The following is a 21,335-nucleotide window of genomic DNA, read 5'->3' as shown; positions in this document are numbered from 1 at the left end:
CAAGAAATTAATGCTTTGCTATGAAAAATCAAATCTCCTCCTTTCTTCTTCTTCCTCCTTGCCCCTGTGTCAGTTAGTAAAGGAGGAAGGATTTCACGCTTCCTTCACAGACCAGGGTTGTCCACATGCTCTGCAGTGTCTGAAGGATCCCGGAGGCATCCCCCCATGAGGGACAGCAGGTGCCCATTCCTCGCTGGCCAGCTGCATGTCTTTGGAGGCTTCACCGCTGCCTAGGGGAAGGAGGAGAGGGCAAGACTAGCTTTAGCTTACTCCGTAGAGCTGCCAGGATAGGCAGCGGAGAGGTATGGACTTCAGAGGGGCTAAGGGAGCTGCTGCCCTGCCCTGCCCTTCCCTGCCCTGCCCTGTGGAGGGGCCCCTTCTCCCCTGATGCTGCCCATGGAGGTCACACAAGAGGCACCCCTTCCCCTGCTGCTATCACTTGAAGCAGCCCCCTCCAAGATAATTCAGAAATTTCCTCTTAAGTATCAGCAGTGCATATAGGTATTTGTTATCCCAGCTTGTTTTTGTGTATATTTTATGTACCAAGCAAGGATGTGTGAGGAAAGAAGCAAGCAAGTTTAAGCTTTCGATGCCAACTGAAGCAAGATAGACTGCACAAGCTATCACTGAGCACTTCATGCATTGCAACTTCATTGCATTGTTTCTTGAGTTAGTTATTTATTAACAGTCACTGGATTGGAGCATCCTGCATTTGATTAGATAAATGATATGTTGTTACTTGGAGCATTTTGTGAAGTCGTAATAATCTCTATTGACAACGCATCTATTAGTTTGCCACAATGTTTTCTAGCCATCAAGAGGATTTTTATGGATCTGAATTCAATGCAAAGGGCCCTAAACCTCAAGCCTTAGTTCTCTAGAAATCTGACATGAGAAATAGCAAAAGAAAATGAAATATTTTCCTCATTTGCTGATTATTTCCACAGCCCCTGAATGCCTATGAATAAACTCTGCCACACCACCTGACACAAGAAAAATAGCCACACAGGAAGCTTAATATTTGCTGTAACCTCAGTTTCCTGGAGCTGGAGCGCTCCCTTAAATAATTTACAGCTCTAAAAGTGAGATAAGACTATCTCCAGTTCTGGCTTTGTTGTCTGTCCTGGGTTATTCTAAACCACTTTCTGCAAGGGACATCCATCATTACAGACCCAGCTTTACCTTCATCCCACATAGACATCTGAGAGACAGCGACTGGAAAGAATGCCAGAACTGGAGATAGTCTGATGTCATTTTAATGATTGTAAATTATTTAAAGAAGAATACCACAGCCAGAGTCCCAGTCGTTTGAAAGTGTTTGCTAAAATGTCTAAGAGGTCTTGAGTGACAATCTCTAGTACACATACGCAATGAAAATAAGGTTAACGACTCTCATTTGAGAGGGAAAAAATACATAGGGCAGGAAAGCAATTGTTCAATTTTACACCGCAGGACCCTCAATAAAGAAGGGAACAACTCCACTCAGGAACGACTCCATCAATTTTTGCTACATTCCTGTAGCATTAATAAGATCAATGGTATTAAAAGGAATAAAACACCCAGTCTACCTAGGACCCCAACTTTTACCCGCTCCACTCAACATATTAACTTCAGCCGACATCACTGGTATCTAGCATCAGATTTGCTGGGGTCCGGGGGGCAGAGAAGTTCCAGAAGCTGCCAAAACAGTTTTGCTGCAGCTAGAAATGAAGCAAGAAGGGAAGAATTACGAGGACAGTAACAACTGTTGTGATAGATTTGGATATGAAACTGCCCTGGCAGCTTTGACCCTAGACTGAGCTTAGTGGTGGGCAGTGGGGAGCTTCCTAACCCAGAGGGTAAGAAGGTAGAGGGGCACCACAAAGAGCACCAAGCTGACCTCTTGCCTCAGGAACCGAAATGGCTTGGACTGTGATCTTTTCAACTGCCTTCTCCAAAAGGAAATTTTAAAGACAGTGCAGTAACTGAAAAGACACTGGCAATGTCAAGAAATGCTTTCTACGCAGTATTGCAAACTCTTTCACCGCAGATTACAGCATGTGTCTTCTCTGCCATACAGGCATTATCTCATCTCTTTAAAAGACGGGTAGGTTCAGCCACAGAGAGGTCATATCCAAAGCCACATACAGAGCTGGGAATTAGGACCCATCAAGTTGCACTATGGCAATGTAAGACATGGTAACTGTTGACTTCAGTGGGAAGCCCAGCATTAAAAAAAAAAAAAAAAAGACGGCCTACTGTCATTTGAGGAGTTTTCCACTTCCACACATGTGCGCAGGGCACTATATATTGGCTCCAGGTCCCCGAACCATGGGAAATGGCAGGCTTCCTGCACGGCTGCTTCGGTTGTGTTCCTCATTTCAGGCCATTGTTCCAGACTGTATCTTTTGTTTGGGCCTTGGCAGGCAGTAAGACAGAGAATGCTAATGAATATCTTCGCTCCGAGCACAATATAAGAGAGGCATCTCATTTTCATTTTCTTTCTTGTGAGTCTTGAGTTTTAAACTTGAGCTATGCAATGGAAATGGGATTCCCCTTGAAATGATGGGCTCTCCCCTTGGTGCAGCTAGTCGAAAGACACTGGATAAGCCACTTCTCAGGCAAACTTACACAGCCTTAAATGTTAGAGAGCAATACAGACATGCAATTTATTGTTGCAGAATGGAAACTCTTGGATATTTATTGGTAAAAATAGAAAATTCCTCTTCTACAATTTAGACCTCAAGTACCAGCTGTACTTAGGAGATTTGATACAGGTGATTGTGTTGCTTCAAAATTGGTAGGAGAAGCTGACATCATCATAACAACACGTCTGGCTTCAGCTTGTTTCACCTAAATTTTTACGTCAAGAATCATGGGTAGTTTCCTGACTTTTGGAGAGGTTCTCAGTGGTGGTTGACAGCAGCACCCTCAGCAACCCTGCTTATTCCAAATCCGCAAAGTAAGAGACTCCCTTTTATACGTATATATATATTTATTCTGGCGTTGCAGAGAAGTGAGTTTATCCTGGATTGATCATACTTGTCTGGTGTAGGCAGAACTCCTAGTTTTCTAAAATTCTCAGGAAACGCAACCAGGAGTTTGATGCCCAATTAAATCATCTCCCCCAAATTTCTGGCCCTCTGCTGGCTGAGATTTTCAGAAAGTGTGCAAAGAATGGATTTGACTTTCAGCAGGCAGTGTTGAGCATCCGCAGCCACCACCGCCTCCCAGGGAGCTCCCGCCTGTTTGACAGTTTTGAAAATCATCAAGTCATTAAGCTACTATTTAAATTAAGAGCAAGGACCTAATTTTAGGTACCTGTATCTGAAATCTGTGTGCACTCGCTGCCATCACTTCAAAATTCCTAGCACTAGGGACAGAACAGGACTTCCTCAATCCTAACTTCATACATTAGCTCATATAGCCTTGACCATCCCTTTTGGTTCCTTTTCTTAGTGAAGTTGCCTGTGCTCACCCCTTTCCTGAGTCTTAAAATAAAATAAGCATCTTGGTGATTTGCATTTATGTGCAGATAGTCTGTGTGTATGTGCGTACACATACACTTGCACGTGTGCGTATCTAAATCAAAGTACTTAAAAAGCTTTACTGTGTCTTAATACATATTGTATATCATCAGTGGAAGTTTTCACTGTGTTCATAGAAAGGTGTGTGTGTCTCTGTGTGTGTGTGTGTATGAGAGAGAAAGAAAGAGCAAGAGAGACAGACGGAGAGAGGGAGAGAGAGTGCACCAGGAATTATCTATGCATAAAGAAATTAAAAGAGAATATTTTTCCAGAGCAATTGAAGCCCATCTCCTGAACAATGACGACAGCTCCTCATTTTCGACAACAATAGAGGGCACGTAGGAGTCAGCTCATTAGAATATCTGTGGCTCTTTTCTGTTCTCTCTGCATTAAGCCCCCATAATGTCAGTTGTCACTTATTAATGACAATTAACTAGTAATCAGCAGTGAGACTCTTCGAGGTGGTCCTTGCCTGACAGGTGAAGAAAGAGAACATTGCGTAGTGCCATGCAGTGACATGGAACCTTCAAAGGGAGCACGGCATTTCCATAAATTATTTCAGAAAGAAATTTTCTTTTAGACATTCTCTTTAAAGCATTAGGATCTTTAACCCTAGAAGGACTATACAGTTGCAGCTGTCCTCCCTCCCCCCCTCCCCTTATCGCTAGTATTGGATAAAATTGGAAGGCAGCCTGATCTGTCATGTAACCCAATTCCCATCTGGGGCTGGAATAGCTATCAACCCACTCTGCTGAAACTATAAATACCTTCCCTTGATACTCAACCTTAAGTGCTCACTTAAAATGATGCCCAGATATCAATAGTGAAGTTGCCAACTGAGAGCAGCTAGGTGGATGGCCAGTAGAGACTGCGACACATCTATTATAATGTCTTTAAAAATTAAATGACTCGCAAGTGCCCAATTTATGTACATGCGTAGCCTATAAAATTGCACCACCTTCTCCCCTGTTTTTGACGGCTTTTACATCCACTTGTTATGTCTTGTCTTAAAGAAGGTGGCAACTACTGTTACTGTGTGGCTTTACAGCAACCAGCATACTCAGTGCCCTGGACCCTGATTGCTATTGCAATACAAATTTGATATAGTTACTGCTCTTAGAAAGACTGAAGTGGGAAGAAAACCCAACCACCAGCAACAAAAAAACTGTTAAATTTCCTTCATGCAAAGTTTTCCTCTTTGCTTCTCTTGCTGTCTTACGCAACGCCAGGTAAAGAGCACTCACCATCATGTTTCATTCAAACTCTTTCCTCAGGCTTCCCTCCTTATCTCTCCTCCTTCTCCTTGGCCCTCCAGCTTTTGAACAGACAATGCTGTGAAGTCTTTACATTGAGTACTTCAGCTGTCCACTACAAAACCTTCTTTCCTTCCCAAGACAAATTCAGCCTCATTCCATGTTTTTTTGCAAGAGGTCAGAGAGGTTCCCAAACATCACTCAGGCATGCTCATATCTCCCAGCACAGAGCCCCTTTGAGCTTCACCTAGCTACGTCCCCTTTTGTTTCCTAACAGGCAAACAGGCCTTCCAGCCTTTCCCTTTTCACTCTTCTCAGTCATAGCTTTCAAAATCCCTGCGGTCTGCTCTGGCTAATAGCAATTATTCTCCTATCATTTCTTTTTCCCATCTTTTCCTTCTTCTCACAGTGGATTTCCAAGCTCCAATTCTTTTTTGTGCTGCTTTTACCCTTTTGATGGCTGTTGATCGTTAGACTCTGTTCTTAGTCGTTCTTCGGTCCTATTTCTTCTTTGTACTTTTCCAGATTCCCAGTTGTCAAAGCACACTTTAAAAATGTGAAATGTGACACTCACCAACCCCCAAAACTCGGGCGGAGGATCCCCATGCAATGTTAAGTCTAGACCTGCTGCCTTTTTTAGAGCAAAGCTATCTAATTTTTCACATTATCCCGCCACAGAAAAGTAGTGATGAGAAATAGTAGAGACAGTTAATGCTAAATGCTACAAACTTTAGCAAGATAGCACTTTAGAGGCAGCTAAGAATACAACTCTTCCTTGAACATAAAGACACACATGACTGCAAAAAGAAATGTGCTATACAGTGCATCCTTGAACCACTTTTTATCATCATGCTACACACTCGGATACTACTATATATAATTATTAATACAGCATGGCCATTGCAAACATGCTGAGTGTGTTTGACCTTGGACTGCCAAGTAATATACCAATTGTGGGCAGTGTCTGAGCCTGCAGTGTTTTTTAGAGACAGCATTTGCACATTAATAAACTTAAAGCTTGTTTACTGTGAGAATTTTCCAGTTAAACCATTATAGTTACACTGGTAGCATTAGGCAGTTTCCCCGCCACAGAAGCCCTGGGCAGTTTTTCTTATTACGGAATAAAAGTGGCTTTTTCCAGTTTGGCTTAAATTGCTTCCAAAGTACTTTAGTCTAAATTGAAAAAAAGTCCAGAATGAAAATGCCTAGGGATTGACTTATACCCGTGAGAAAAGCCATTAATGAATCTCACATCCTACCTACAACGGGTCTAGCTTTCCCTTGGAACACGGGATGAACAGAAGTGATCTACTACACAACTTTTTCACCTTTCTAAGTACTAAGTAATGAGATGTCAAAGACCCTGAAGCCAAAGGGCAGCATTTTCAAGAGCCACTTCTTGTATTGCCAGGCATAGCGGGTTAAGCTGAAGTGAAGTGGTCGTCGGAAAACATACAACTTTGTATCCCTTTATCATGATCAAAATCCCCTGCTACACCACTCCTCTCCCTCCCAGTCCACCCTCAAACTCCTTGCAGAACGATGGTCACTTGCAGAGCCACTGTGCCAGTTCTCCTAGCTACGCTAGAGGCTGGGGGGAGAGCGGGGAGAAGAGGATGTTCTTGACACTGAGCCTGTAGCAGTGCTTCCATGACAACAAATAAGACGTTGGAACCGTGCAGTGATAAACTAATCCTAACCAGGACTTGAAGAAGGCAGTTAGTTTTACAGAAGACTGCTACTCAGAAATGCTCAGGTTAAACCATAACTTCTTTGCACATCGCAATACACTGCAGTATCTACACCTCCACTGAGAGAGGAAGGTAAGAGCGGCAGAAATCTTGTTTTTCCCTAGCTGGGTTTCACTTCCAGAGGCAGTCTTCAGGATTTTACAGCAATGGTCTCCATTAGCTGCAGAATGGTGGCAAATGGCACGTGACCCACTCTGTCTGTCCGCATCTGAAGACTACGCCCGTTTCCAAGATACAGCAATGTATCCTGCCATTCAAAAATACAAAAACCTCATGATTTCAAGTAATTCAGCAAGACCGATATTTGACCTCAGTACTATGCAGTCTTGAGTATCCAAACTCCTCTGAAAGGAACGTCAAGGGGTGAGGGGATTCTGAGCACGGTGGTACACAGTACGATATAATGAAACTGAAGTGCCAGCTGGCAGGTTAATGCATTTTGCCAAACTGATTTAGCACCCACCACTCCACTACTGAACTTATTTGAAAGAAACTGCTTGTTCTTAGCTATTGGATCTTCCATCCCAGATTATATTGGACTCAACTCAATTACTTATTCCGATTATAAACTTTCTGGGGAGTAAGGAACTGTGCCTGAGAGCATGCTCTAGTGGCTAGACCTCTCCCTGCTGGTCAGGAGCTTTGGGCACTATTTCTGACTACAGGATTTTTAGCATGCTGCTTTCTGGATTCCAGATTGGGCAGGAACTACAGGTACCATCCCACTTTTGTGCTTCACAGACAAGCTCTAATACAGACTTCAGTTTGTACACGCTCTAAGGAGGCAGCTTTGGACAAGTTGTCCTGTGTACCAAGAGAGATGACTTCCACCTGCACGACCCTGAAGGTTGGCCTGTATTTGCCTAATGTGTCCTATCAGCCCTTAAGATTTCATAATGTATGCTGTTCTGAGCAAATGAATCAGCTCTGGACTCCTACAAGAGCAGATGGGTTGCAAGCAACCAGACTCCAACCCTCCTTCCTCGAGTGACCACGTGGCATTTAGCTGCAGGTGTCCTGCATCTGACAAGCCTGGTCAGGAACCTGTCAGGCTTTAACCTGCATCTTCAGACAATGCTGACACAACCACTCTGGACAGAAGTACAGTACACTGTCACTATATTAAATTTGTTCAGAATTATGCCGTACTGATGGTCAACCCATTGTGCCCTGAACAATTTAGTTAGAGAAATGCTTCTTTAAAAAGAATGAATAATTTCAACAGTCAATCCTCCCCTGCATTTTTTACACTAAGAATTTTACCCAGAAGTAAAAACCATGAAAATCCTGACAACCTGGTCATAGCTAATCAAATTTAAACTTCATATTTTTTACAGGGAAGGGAAAAAAACAGAAGTGACAAGTACAGTAGTTAGGATAAAAACTTAGTATACACATTTTGACCATGCTGACCCTGATTCAGCAGGTCACTAGACAGGACTGAAGAGAGGGGTGTAAAAAAAGTGATCTTCACAACAGAGTAACCAGAGCTCATTCTCAGTGGGAAGGTCTACAGCTTTTATCATCATCACCTATCCTAACATCGGTTGTCTGAAAATAAACAGATCCATTAGCCATGTATCAGTGTTTGCAGTTCTGATCTCTTGGTGCTATTCTATATTCTATAACTATTCTAAAATCAGTTTTGCTATATCACTAGTCAAAAAAACCAAAGCTAATGAAGATGCTGGATAAAGAAGCACATTTCATGAATGATACTAACCTCAGGTAATCTGCATCATCTAAATAGACTTATAAAATGTTCTCCTTTTTTACAAGACACCCAGTTTTGGGTATCAATATTTTCACTTAGCTACGATATCACCTTTTACTTAGAATAGCATCTTTCATCCCAAAATGTGGTCACTCCACCTACCTGTAGGATGAAGTCAGCTATACACAGTGATGAGAGAAACTATGCAAAGCCACATGAAACACTATGAGAAGAAACTCAACAGAACAGCAGGGAAAACAAAAATTTGGAAGGATCATATTATCTAGATTAGTAACTGGCCAGTAAATTGGGGTTAGCATTCCATTCTCACACATGGACAGAAAAGGACCCTGCTTTTAAATCTCAGCGAACAGATGGTGAAACCCCAATTCCTGCTACTTTCATGCTGGGAGAGTAACTCAGTACTGCATCAGCCAGGAGACTGACACCTACAGAGCTGCGAGAACACTCCGCATGGAAACTGGCCTCTCCTTGGAGGTCTCCTAACCAGGACGCCTGCCATCTTATTTAAAGAATATCACACGTTCAAATTTGAGGTGGCTTTGGAAATTGCAGGCAGAAGCTGATGCAGTGTGTCTTGATTAGTCTAATGCAAGATAATGTGTGTATTTTTATGCCTTTATACTTAATTGCAATTGCATTTTAGTGGCCTCCATGATAAGGACAGATTATGTTTGGTGTCATTATTACCAGCCTAACTACCCAGAGAAAGCCGTAACAAAGTTATGTTGCAGAAGACATTAGTGAGTATCCCACCAAATGCTATCAAAAAAGAAAAAAATAAGTCATTTCATTCAGGACTAATGTCATCAGTACACAGATCCCTCAAATTTGCAGTGGTTTGCATCAGCTTCAAAACAGCCATACAGAAAACTGCACAGAAGCAGAAATCAAACTGGTGAAACAGAAAAACCAAGATCTTTCCCTCTGAGAACAGATACAAGCAAACATGTAAACACCAGCAGTGTAATGCTGAAAAAAAAAGTAGCTTTACACATCTCTGAAAAGAATTAGATACAATGGATTTTGAATACGTCAGAAAATAGGTATACAGGCTTACAGAGACTACGACGGGCTTTAAGGCTCTCACATCTCTTTTCTTCAAGACCAGTCCTGAAAGGCTCTGTGGTCTCTTCCATGTAGTAGCTTTTGTAGTGACTAGTAGAGTAGCACAAACTTACCTTTGTTGAAATCTTACTGAAATAAAGAAGAAATAAGCCCGCAAACAAATTTTGAGGAAAAGAATAACTCAGTTTTAAACTGTGCAATTTTTTTTTTTAAAAGGAAATTTTTCGGAAATACGATATTCAAACAAAAGTGGCAAAAATCCAAAGAATAAAGATCATGCTGTCGCCGTGCTTCATTTTGTTAAGCAAGTGAAACATTAGAGCCCTCAAATTTTCATCTACTTCATATTTCAGTCTTAGAAAGTGTTACATCAGCATAGTCGCCAGGTAAAGCTGCTAGTTTATTCTAAATGGACTTTCTTCAGACACTGGCACAGATGATGAGTGATTGTCCAATTCTGAAGCTATCAGAACTGAACGGATTTAGCAATGTCATAAACACCTCTCGAGGGAGTCACCTGGTGTTGAGAACTCACTTTACATGCCGCGTTTCAAAATGAGTTTTAATGGATTTACATTAGATTCAAACCCACTTTAGAGCTATTATTTCTCCCTTTCAACCTTTTCACCCACTGCTGCAATGTAATACAGCATATTCTATAATCACATGTTTGCAGGCCCGTGGTAAAGTAAACAAAACTTCAAAGGGTTATTATTTAAAGACTCTGTATTACAGCCGTAGGCCTGACTGTTATTCTTCCTCACCACCCCTTGGGCCCAAAGTACATAATCATCCAGTAATTGAACTGAAATGTCTAAACAGCTAGATCCCCTGAAGGACATAGGTAGTTAGCAGCGAAGAAAGTAAGGGACATTTAAAAAAAACCTCATGGCACTTTCCTGCACTACTTAGAAATACTGCGTGACTGACCTGGACGTGCTAGGCTCTCGCAGAAAACAGAACAATGCAGAGATCTTTCTGGGGTTGTAACTAAAGCAAAGATTAAATGTAGAACTGTGTTGCATTTGGAAGCAAAGATCTTACATTTAAATTACTTTCAGAAGAATTGAGGAGAAGGAACAGAAACACACATACGTACACAGATGTATACGTAACACAATAGTACCACTAATACCATGTGAAAGCAAACCCCTCTAGGTCCTCATATTTAATAGCCCCTCCAAAAAGTGTAATGGATAGCAGATCCCAGGCTTTCATACGCTGTAACTGTCAAAGCACTCAGGAGATAGAGTAGTGAAGGCTCTGACAGCTCTCTTTTACATTCTAAATGACATCTGCATTCAACAGAACAGAAATAAAGATTAAGGGAAACACCTGATATGATAGCACTCGGCTTACCTCAAAATGCAATATTTAAAAAGTACAGAGAAACACAGGTCTGCCTTCTTGTACTGTAAGTAAAAACTGGTGTCAAAGCCTCAGAGGTCTTCACCGCTGCCAGAAAGGCAAGTACCGCCGCATTCAACAGACTACAGGGGCAGAAGCCACAGCCTCTGACTACGCGACTGTTGAAATCAAAAGGTGTTTTGCCTGAGAAGGGAGGGAGGAGACGGTCTTTGAATGCACACAGAAAATGACTATGGGCACCATCGTGCAGCACAGGAAAACTAACTTGGCCGAAACCTTTGCAGCCCTTCTTGTACTTCAGTGATGAGCGGAATGCCCGTCGCTAACTGATGGTGCCCCACTGATTCTGTACCTGTCGCAGTACGTACCTACTGCAAATCTCTTTTAAGACGTTATTAGTATTACGGCTTCGAATGAAACACGTCAGCATACAGACCATGAGAGATGATTTCGAATAGATTTTTGCTGGTTGATTATATAAACGATGCCTCTTATTGCTGGAATAACACCTCAAAGGCAATATAATGACGACATGACAATGTATGTAAATCAAGAACTGCATGTGGGTTTATTTTACACTTGAGAAAACAGTGGATTTAATTGTGTGAACCAAAATGTACTGTACAATATTAATGATAAAACATCAAAATGTATAATTCATAGTGCATTGCTTGCTTTATTTTTATTTATTTATTTTTTGTCAGATAGTTCCTTTAAGTACATGCATCTGGAAAGATGCAGGTGCCAGTAAAATTTCTCTATTTATATCAAGCTGCAGGAACTAAATTTTATTCAAAAAGTGTGGTTTTACATTATATACACAGAAATTGAATATAAAATGACAATATAAAAAGTTAAAAGAGAAAGCATACAGCCAGAAGGTACAAAGAAAGTTGAACAGTTTAAAATGGTAGGATATGTAACATGTATTTTTTTAAGCTGATGCTGGCAATTTACAAGGAACAGAATCCAACATTTGCCCCATTTTTTTTGTTTTCATTTACCAATGCAGCACACTATAGAAAGGTCAGCTTGTACCAAAGCTTAACATTTGTAAATAACTATAAACGGCAGTATTTTACAGGAAAAAAAAAAAAAAGAAAAAAAAAAGAAAAAGAAAGAAAAGAGCATTTTTACACTTGTTTTAAATAACAGCTTGCATACTTTTTTTTTTTTTTTTTGCCAAAAAGTGGCAATTCTCAGCATCCAGAGGGTTTGGGCATAGTGGCAACTTGGTTTGCTTTTGTTTTTTAATTATTATTTAACTTATACAGTTGTGGCTTCCTAACCCCTTGAGTACTACACAGCTCTCCTTCTTCCAAGGACTGCATGCACAATTTCTTCACAAACCAGTTCTACATTAAAAAAAAAAAAAAAGAAGCTCATTCATTTAAAAAAAATAAGTTCTGCTTCCGACACAGCTTTTATTTGAATGAAATGCCTTTAAGCCTTTTGTTTTGTTTTGTTTTGTTTTTCCTTATTTACTTATTTAGTCACTGGGAAAGGCACAGAAATGCTATTACAGTTCTCAGAGGGTTAAAACTTGACACTACCAGGTTCTGTGACCTTTATTGTCATGGCAACTTTGTAATTTTAGGATGTCTCTTTATCATTGTTCTTTGTGTCTTTCTTTACGGCTAAATTAATGTCTCTCAATAGTGTCTCCCACTATATTCTACAAAAGATAGCTTAACATCAAGGACAGATGTTGAAAATAAAGGTCAGACTTTGACTCACAAAAAATAAAAACAGAAACAAAAAATAACCATGCACAGATCAGACAAAGAGCATATAAATATAACTACAAAATAAGTGTAAGAAAAACCAAGGTCCAGATAGGCAGTTCAGCAACAAAAGTAAGACTGATTTCAGAGGCTCAGGTCAGGCCTAGTGCAGTACTATGAAGAAGTTTAGTGCAATGTTCCTGTGGTCACTTGCATACCTGGCTGCTTACCTGGACGCTATTGTTTTTCTAACTCAGTTACATAGATCAGATGGTCCTCTGGGGACTTGCCATGTGTTTTACTAAGGTGCAGTTTGACTGCATGCTTGCTTGCAAAAGTTCGGTTACAGAGCTTACACTGGAATGTGGAGCCTAAGTCCTCCTCGGCAATTCCAAGTGAGCCCAAAGTCTTGTTTGCGAGGACTTTTGAAACATTCTGCTGTTCTTGAATCTGATTAAGTGGCAACTTTGACAGATCCTTCAAACTAAACCCTAGGTGTGTCTCTAAGTGACTTATGTATGTAGAAGCAGTCCTGAACTGAGAGGCACAATCATTGCAAAAGAAAACAGGATGCCCTGTGTCCAAGTTCTTTAAAAATTTAGTTCCACCTGTCCTCCTTAACTGATACTTCACATTGGCCAGCCAGTGGCTAATTGTGGTCATGGAAAGACCAGTAAACTTAGAGATGTGTACCCGCTCTTGTGGACCTAAGTCTGACATAATGTATTTGCCTTCTGGGGTCTCCCTCAAGCTGGAAGCAAACTGGGCTTGAAGGATTAGAAGATGCTGAGGGTTCCAGTTGGACTGTCTGCCCTTCCTCTTGTGTACTGGTGACAGTTCATCCAGAGCTTCCTCAAAACTGCTCCCGTCAGCATCAGACTTCTCTGACACGGTAGACGGAGTTGAAGACTTGGGTGTCAAACGCCCTGTGAGGTTCTTCACCATATCGGAAATATCCAGCAGGGCACTCTCCCTTAGTGGGGACGAGGCAGAGTCAGCCACACTGGAAACAAGAGGTTTGTTTTTGGACTTCGTTAAATCAATAGGTTGATCACTGTTCTCATAGTAATACCGGTCAATAGCATCTGCCTGCTTGACCGGAGTGGTTGGGTAAATGGGTTTGTCCAACATGCTGTTGCTAATTTTGTACAGCATGGCCAAAGGGTCCAGAGAGGGGCTTACCGGCTTTGAAATTTTGCCTAAGTGGGTATTCATAATGGACTGTAAAGCGCTCAATGGATTAATGAAGGATGGCTCAGGTGAATGATCTGTGATGATTCCTAAATTGTTACAGCCGTTTGCAACCTTTGTTTTAAGTGGCTCTGTACCATTTGGCGTATGTGCTTCTGCTGGACTGTCCTTTTTCACCTTCTGAACTTCTGCCTCAGAGCTCTTCTGCTGCTGCTGTTTGTTATTCATTTCTTCTGCTTTCGGGAAGTCCTTGTTTTCTTTAGCAGCAGGTGACACTGGTTTCACTGGAGAACTCTTCTCTTTCTCCAAAGGCTTTTCTTCCTTCTTCACACTGATTTTACCTGTAACTTTCTCCACCAGTTCCTCCATAGCAGATACATTGCTCTTGTGAGGTGGGGGTGTGAGATTGCCCGGGGAATGGATGAGTGCATTGTGTTCTGACGACAGTGATTTTACGCTGCTGGCGTAAGACGGCTGCATTTGAACACTCTGCACTGCCGGCTGAAGGGGTTTGACTGTTCCCGGGAGCTGGTAAGCTGCGTGAATACTGGGATATCCTCCCCAGGAAGGGGCTCCATTCTGAGCTTTGCTGATAGCCGTTGTCACCGTGTTCTCCAGGGATTTCAGTATGTCTATTCCGCCTTTAGGACTATCATCTAGGTCCTCCTCTCTGAGGTACTGATACAAAGTTGTTGGCTCAAATTTCTCTGTGGAGTCCTCATTCTCTTCTTTAATCTTTTTCTCTGTTTCACTGACCACCACCTTTTCCTTCTCTAGGTCTTTCTTTTCCTCCGAGTTTGTGGAGCCTGCTGGGGAATCAGGCTGCTTTTTAATATTGGAGGCTGGTAACCTTGTGTGGGTGGTGGGTGGAAGTGGTATAGACTGTATCTTCTCCTCCACCACAGGGTCCAATACTAGCTGTTTGCCTTTTTTGGAAGCAGAATTGGTCACCTTCAAGAAATGACCAGTGACCATCATGTGAGCAGTGAGCTGCTGCAAAGTGTCATGGGAACTGCCACATTCCATGCATTTCAGTATTTGGGCTTTGCGTGCCTCAAACTGCCAAGTGTAGCTAGCACCATTTTGATAGCCATAGCGGTTGTTTGGAGTCACATAGGGGTTGGCAGTTTTCTGATCCTTCGCAGACTCACCCAGTGAAGCTTCTGCAGTGATCCCTGTTGGCTCAGGTGAACAAGGTGAAGCTAAGTCCTGAAGTGCTCGCTTTTTGGTAGAAGGGACCAATTTAGTGATGGCTGGTACTGGCTCCTTCAGAGGCACTTTCTGGTAATGCTTTGTTTTTATCATATGGACACTGAGGTCTTGCAAAGACTCAAACGAATGCCCACAGTACATGCACTTCAGCACTTTCTGGGCATCCTCTTTGCCTTCCATTTCCATGAGTGACCGCTTTCTAGGCTTCGACCACCGTTTGGTCTTATCAGCTTCTTTATCTCTGTTGTCATCACGGTAATGTCCAGTTTCATTCATGTGCACTGTTAGCTCCACCAGCGTGTCATAGGCTGCACTGCAGTCTTTGCATCGGAACTTGCTAGCACCGGTGAACACAGACCCATACAGTTTATTGTTTTGCCGGTAAAGCTGTACTGTGCTGAAAAGACTAGGCTCTGGGAGAAGTCCGTACGATGAGGTCTGCTGCAAAGTTTTAGCTAAAGCAGCTTGGTGCCAGTCATAACCTGAGCCACCACTGTTACTATTACTGTTGCTAGTATTACTGGTAGTTGTACTGGTACTAGTGTTGGTACTGGTAGTACTAGTACTCTGGGAATTGACATTGGTGTCAGTATTGGCGGTGTTTTCATTCTGGCTGATTCCGTTGTTGCTGGTGGTTGGATTGGATTTCTTTAAGTCCAAAGCTAAACTGGACCAGCAAGTCTCTGAAAGCAAATTTGCATACACAGCTTTTATTTGTGCCAAGCTGTCCTGTGGATAGGAAACATTGTCTGTGCACTGAGGATCCTCTTTCTCTTCTTTAGAGGAAGTGCTTTTGAAATGGCCCAGCTGATCGCTGTTTTCACTAAACGGCGAACCATAGCCTGCATCCTGATTAGTTGCAGTGCTGACTGGGGAGTTCTGGTAGCTTTGAGCCTCTTTGATCTCCGCTTCTTCATTGCACAAATACTCATTCTCCTGGATGTCCAGAGACAGCCCATCATCTTCCACGCTGTCTTCATCTATTTCTGCTGCTTTCAATTCCTCCTCAGGAACATATGCTAAAATAAAGGAGGGGAGAGGAGGGGGTAAAACAAGACAAAGTTATCAAACACGCACATTTTACATCATTGCTGTCTTCTGTACTAAAAGCAGTAACCATAAAGACAAATTTTGAAGATACATCCAGAAACCAAACTCGCCATCACTCACACACTCCACCTATAAATCCACATACTCTGTCCTGGTTACAGTTTGATACCAGTGCTATCTAAGAATAAACTTTGACTTCAGCAGTAAAATATGTGCCAGGACCACAGTAGATACCATAATATCAAAACCAAAATCAAACAAAGAGCCTACTAAACCAGTTTTTATCAACTTAAAAAATGGCCTTGCACTGAGCTATATTTACTGCACTACGTATGCGCAACACGTTGCAGCTGACCTGCGCCCCTCAGACCTAGGCACTGAGAACCACTGGCTTGGCCAGCTCCCATCTCGTCAGGGCTGTCTTTTCTGGCAAACTGGCTTTACCTACGCCTTCAGGGGCCATTTCTGTGTCACTGACACCTGACTCTAACGGAGCTATAGGGGGCAAGCTTGTCAGGTTAGCTGTTCCAGGGTCTCCTGGTGGCTGGCTGTACTGGGTCCATCTGAGAGCAGAACGGCTTTCATTTCTACAAGGTGAAAAGAGAAGCAAGACTATGATTGTTTTCTGAAATGGCTATTCTTCTATATACTTCGCCTCGTGTTATGATCTGATGTGGGTCCTGCATTTACCATTTTGAAAACAGCAGTCAGCAACTAAAAGTAAATGTTAGAGATTAATTTTTAAAAGCAACAAACAAAAAACTTGAGACCTCCATCCCAGCTTGATTATTGGCTTATGGTAAATATAAAACCTTGCTATTGTATTGCCACCTGGTAAAACTACATAATCTTACCAAACTTTGTGTTCATCTATATCAAACTATTTTTCAGACTAGCAAATGTGATATTCATGAGCAGATGGCCATTACATCAAAACACATTTACTCCAAGGGCCCAATTCACAGAAGTGGCTTACATGTACCTAAGTGATAAATGTATACTTTCATTGCAAAGCTGAAAACATACTTGTACACATTTCCCTCCAGTTTTGTAAAAGAAGCTTAAAAAAATCACAATGATAATGGAATGTAGATCATTTATAAGCATGTCAAGGTAGAAAACATGGATTGTGAACAATTTTCTGTGATCGAATAAAAAAATGCCTCCTTGTCAGGTGAACTGTGCAGCAAGTGATGCTGAAATGTGGGCTATGTCCTTCCATGGTACAACACTGAAAGAAAGGCAGAAGTAGAGGCACTTCTGCTCCTATGTGATATGAAGAGAATACATATTGTCATGTTAACAAAGCTGAACTCTTCTTGAATTGGGGGAAGCATAAGCACAAGTTGAGCTGCTTTCTGTACACAGTTGTTAACATACTCTGAAACTTCTTTTCTGAAAAATAAAAAGAATCTTTTCTCATTGTTATATGAACACTCTTTGAAATATATTTGGTTTGGGTTTTTTTTAAAAAAGTAACAGGCCAGTACTGCATTCTGTATTCACCTTTGCAATTCAGTCTTAATGCAGCCCCTAACTACTTCAGTCTGATCTTTTAAGACAAAGTAGAAAAGTAGTCCATCTAGTACCGGGGTAGTGTTGAACCTTAAGATGCCCACTGCATCTTTCATCAGTCCTCTAAGTGTCAATTTTTTTCAGAAGAGAATTTGATCTTTTGGTTTTTAAAAAGTGTTAAGCAGGGCCCAATTCCTTACAGATGCGTCAGCCTCAGGTGTCTTCTAATATGTTTAAAAGGACTGGTGACAACAGAAGTCACTACAGAAATCATCCTGGAGCCCAAGGCCAGTAAGATGCCAGAAAAGCATCATAAAACCAGAAAAAAATATTCTTAAAAATGCGTTTAGTCCATAAAATGAAGAATAAAATACAGAAATAGTAAAAGAACTAAGAAGTCAGTCAGCTTCCCAGTGTTGCAGTAATGCTGCTGTTGAAACTCTTTGCAGGTACTTGAGCACGGTAGTACTGCTGCAGTTCTGAACTCTAGGTATGCAAGCAGAATCCACTCCCATAGCTACAGTCTAAGATCTCTTAGCTCTCTCATAAAATACACCTGTTTTCAGTCATTTCTAACAGCAAAAGACAATACATTTTTAAGTTTCAGAAAAGTAAAGAACAGTTATAGAAGAATATGGTTTCTGATTCTGAAATTACTTTTAAATAAAAAAAAAAAAACTCTGAGGCCTAAAATGCATAAAAATGGACAGTTACCATCTGGCATTTTTATTTAAAAAAAAAACCCAAAACTTAGTAATGATCAGCAGACAGTCACCAAGTGGAAGCTGAAAACTGAGGGGGCCCGCATTCTGAGCTTTTATGAACAGCTATCTTCTTAATAACCTCAGTGGAACTATGCCAATTTTCTCTAATTTTCACATTCCAATATTTTTAATAAATAGATGTAAGAAACTGCTGTAAGATGATGGATGTTGCTATAGTTGATACAGCATTTGAAAGAATCCAGGTGAATCATCTGCTTACAACTCTTTACTTAATTCTAAATTGCATAAATACATATTTTTATAATTTCTATATATAACCATCTAAATATCTGCTTAAGTAGAAACTCTAGTTGAGCCACTGCCATATCTTTTATTTTCCTTTATTTATTTATGATGGCGTATTTTCTCTATTCTGGTACTTTTGCACTTTACCATAAAAATAAAAGGAGCTAAACCACACAAGAAACATTAAAACTACATGAAAGGTCGGTGTTAAACTGTCAAAGCAAAGAAACTGAGCGTTAGGGTGAAATATCCATCTTTCACTTACGTTCCTAGTGTTAGGTTCTGCTGAGACTACTACACGACTGAGTTCACTCCCTTACCAATATATACTGCAATATAAGAGTTAAGAATGTACGACTGGCTAGGACTCTGATTTTCTATTATTTCAGAATTTAAGCCAGATTCTAAAAAAAAAAATGAATTTACATGATGTGCATACCCATGTCTGTAGAGTTGTTATCTGAAATAACACAAAGAAGCAATGCTTCTTAACCAAAAAGAGAGTAATTTATCTGAAATGTTTAATTTCTACCACTGCAATCAAAAAGATTTTATTTAACTCCTTTAGCTACCATAGGATACACACAATACCTTTTCATTCAAGACTACTAATGTTTATAAGATGAATAGCAGCACACTCAACATATGGTATTTTGCAAGGTCAGTGCAATTCTCTAACTGAAAAGGTTTCTGTTAGAGGTAATTCAGAAGCATACAAAATGAAGAATGTTAGTTTCTAAAAACATGTATGTTTTACTAAAATTCTCACAGAAATTTGACAAATAAGTAAACAGAATTTTAAACATAGCAAAAATGTTCCTATTATAATTACTTGCAGAGACAAGTAATTTTATTATACGTCAAACAAAAGCGTGAGATGTTCAGATTCTTCCCCTAAATTATAATAGGTAGCTCAACAGACAGACAGCGTATCTTTCTGTGACCGAGAAACTCTCAGCAATCTTCTCCAGATATTCCTGCATCTGCAAAGACTCTGCTGGTTTACATGTGTCCTGAAACCACACAGAAATACCAAGAGCAGATATAAGCAGTGATCCCCCTCAACAAAAACTATATCTAAAGCAGAAGAAATTACAGAACATAATGTCAGCTTGTCTTTTCCTTCTCATTTGTGCGTGCACAGACTCAGGCAAACGCACGGTGGAAAAAAGGGAAAAAGCTTCTAATTCCAGACAACTAAAAATTAGGGGGAGCAGTTTGTATTTCTTTTCTTCTTATTAAGTCTTGCTAATATTTTTTGCCTATAAAATGTGCCTTCTGGATGCCAACGCTTCCCCATAGATATACTGTCATCTTTGAGCAGTGTTAAAAGCTGTGCATTCTAATCTAAGTGGACATGAGACGCTATATATTGTACATGTGAGTAGCACAGCACATTGTGTTTGCTTCAGTGAGAATATTTACACTATAAATACACATCCATTGTTTGAAAAAGCAGGCAGAGATCTGAAATGTAAGGATGTGGTTAAAAATATAAATATTCTCACATAAAACCTTTCCATAACCTCAGACCGGTGCTTTTGAAGGAATCTGTCTCTACGGAGGTATTCTTTTCCATTCAAAAAGGTATTCAGCATTGAATACATTATTTTGAAAAGGACAAAAAGCAATGATTGTACTTGTTTTTAAACAACAGCCTACAAAATTAAATGCAGTAAACTCTTCAAGACCTGATTTTAAATCCTGCAAATAAATAAATTTATTCAGAAGAAACACCTAAGTATTGAAGGCCACGATTCAGTAAAGCAATTGAATACCGAGATAGTTTTCACTGAAATACGTATTTCATAATTTCAACAAATAGGCATGGGTTTAAGTCTAAAATTCTTCACTAAATCAGGGCCTACTCTGGGGCTAAACAACAGTGGCATGATGTGAATGTTCACCTTTCTTCAACAGATGTACTTCCACAGCTTCTAATATTTACCCAGCCAACAGGAGACAGCAGCTGCAGAAGTTTTCACAGTCCACACTGTCACCTTGCACAAACCACACTCTAGGCTGGGGGTGACTTCCACTGCACACAAGAACACATTTCACATCTTGGGCAAAAAAGTACAGATAGAAAAGACAATCTATAGCACACATCTCCCTCATTACAGAAAAACAAGAGGGAGAGGAGAAAAAAAAACCATCTACAGATATGTTTCCAGAATACAGAGTCATGAGAGTTTTACAAAAGAATCCAAAATCTCACATTGTGAGAGGTTAACATGCCTGCTGGAAGATTTGCAAATTTTCTATATTAGTATATACAAATGTTCATACAAAATTCTGGCACAGATGCTACAAATCTGTGTGTGTGTCTGTATTACAATATCACTACAGTGGAAAAATATGGCTTAGTTATGACAATGGCTGAGGAGCAGCACAGGCTATCAGGCAACCAAACAACCTTACTACAGTGGTTTGTGTCTTTCCTTTCTAATTGCAGCAAAATGGGGGGCAAAATGCTAGAAGTGCCTACCCTCTAATCCCCCTCTGCCATGGGTCTGAAAAGTAGATAAGGTACTGTAACAAGAACAACCTCCGTGCTTCTAGCAGGTTGAATGATAACCCTTAAAGGCATCCCATTAAAAACCAACAAAAAGATTCTTCACCTCCTTCTCTTCTCTCCCCTATCCCCTTAAAATGAATGCTGCAAATTATTAGCCAACGCTGGCAATTGGAGAACGAAGCAGCTTGCATGCAGGTATATTTTCACAGTGATTCTAATCTGAGAAATTTACTTGCTCTTCCCCTTCTATCTGATAAACTATACATTCAAGCATTCTCATTAGTGTTCGGATCACCAAAGAGAGCTGGAGATGAATCAGTCCATCCACCCCTCCTCTCCCTGCTCTGTCGAGATTATTTCATTGAAATGTTCATTTTCATCCCTGCTGGCAACATTAGAATGGAAGTATTTAACCTGTTTCCATTACTTATACA

At 40.7% G+C, this 21,335-nt stretch overlaps 1 protein-coding gene across 2 annotated transcripts in view; it reads right to left on the bottom strand.

Moving 5' to 3' along the window:
• Positions 1-12,642: 12,642 nt before the first annotated feature.
• The window catches only part of TSHZ1 (teashirt zinc finger homeobox 1), a gene marked incomplete at both ends in the record, with an annotated part of 52,734 nt that continues 44,041 nt past the window's right edge, over positions 12,643-21,335 (bottom strand). For both annotated transcript variants that reach the window (XM_082305075.1, XM_082305074.1), the window contains one exon: positions 12,643-15,827. In XM_082305075.1, the coding sequence (XP_082161201.1) occupies positions 12,643-15,827 (3,185 nt within the window). The remainder of the gene's footprint in view (positions 15,828-21,335) is intronic.

Source organism: Platalea leucorodia (genome assembly GCF_965183815.1).
Source record: "Platalea leucorodia genome assembly, chromosome: 1".
Classification (NCBI taxonomy): Eukaryota; Metazoa; Chordata; class Aves; order Pelecaniformes; family Threskiornithidae; genus Platalea; species Platalea leucorodia.
This window is presented reverse-complemented; position numbering and strand designations above follow the sequence as displayed.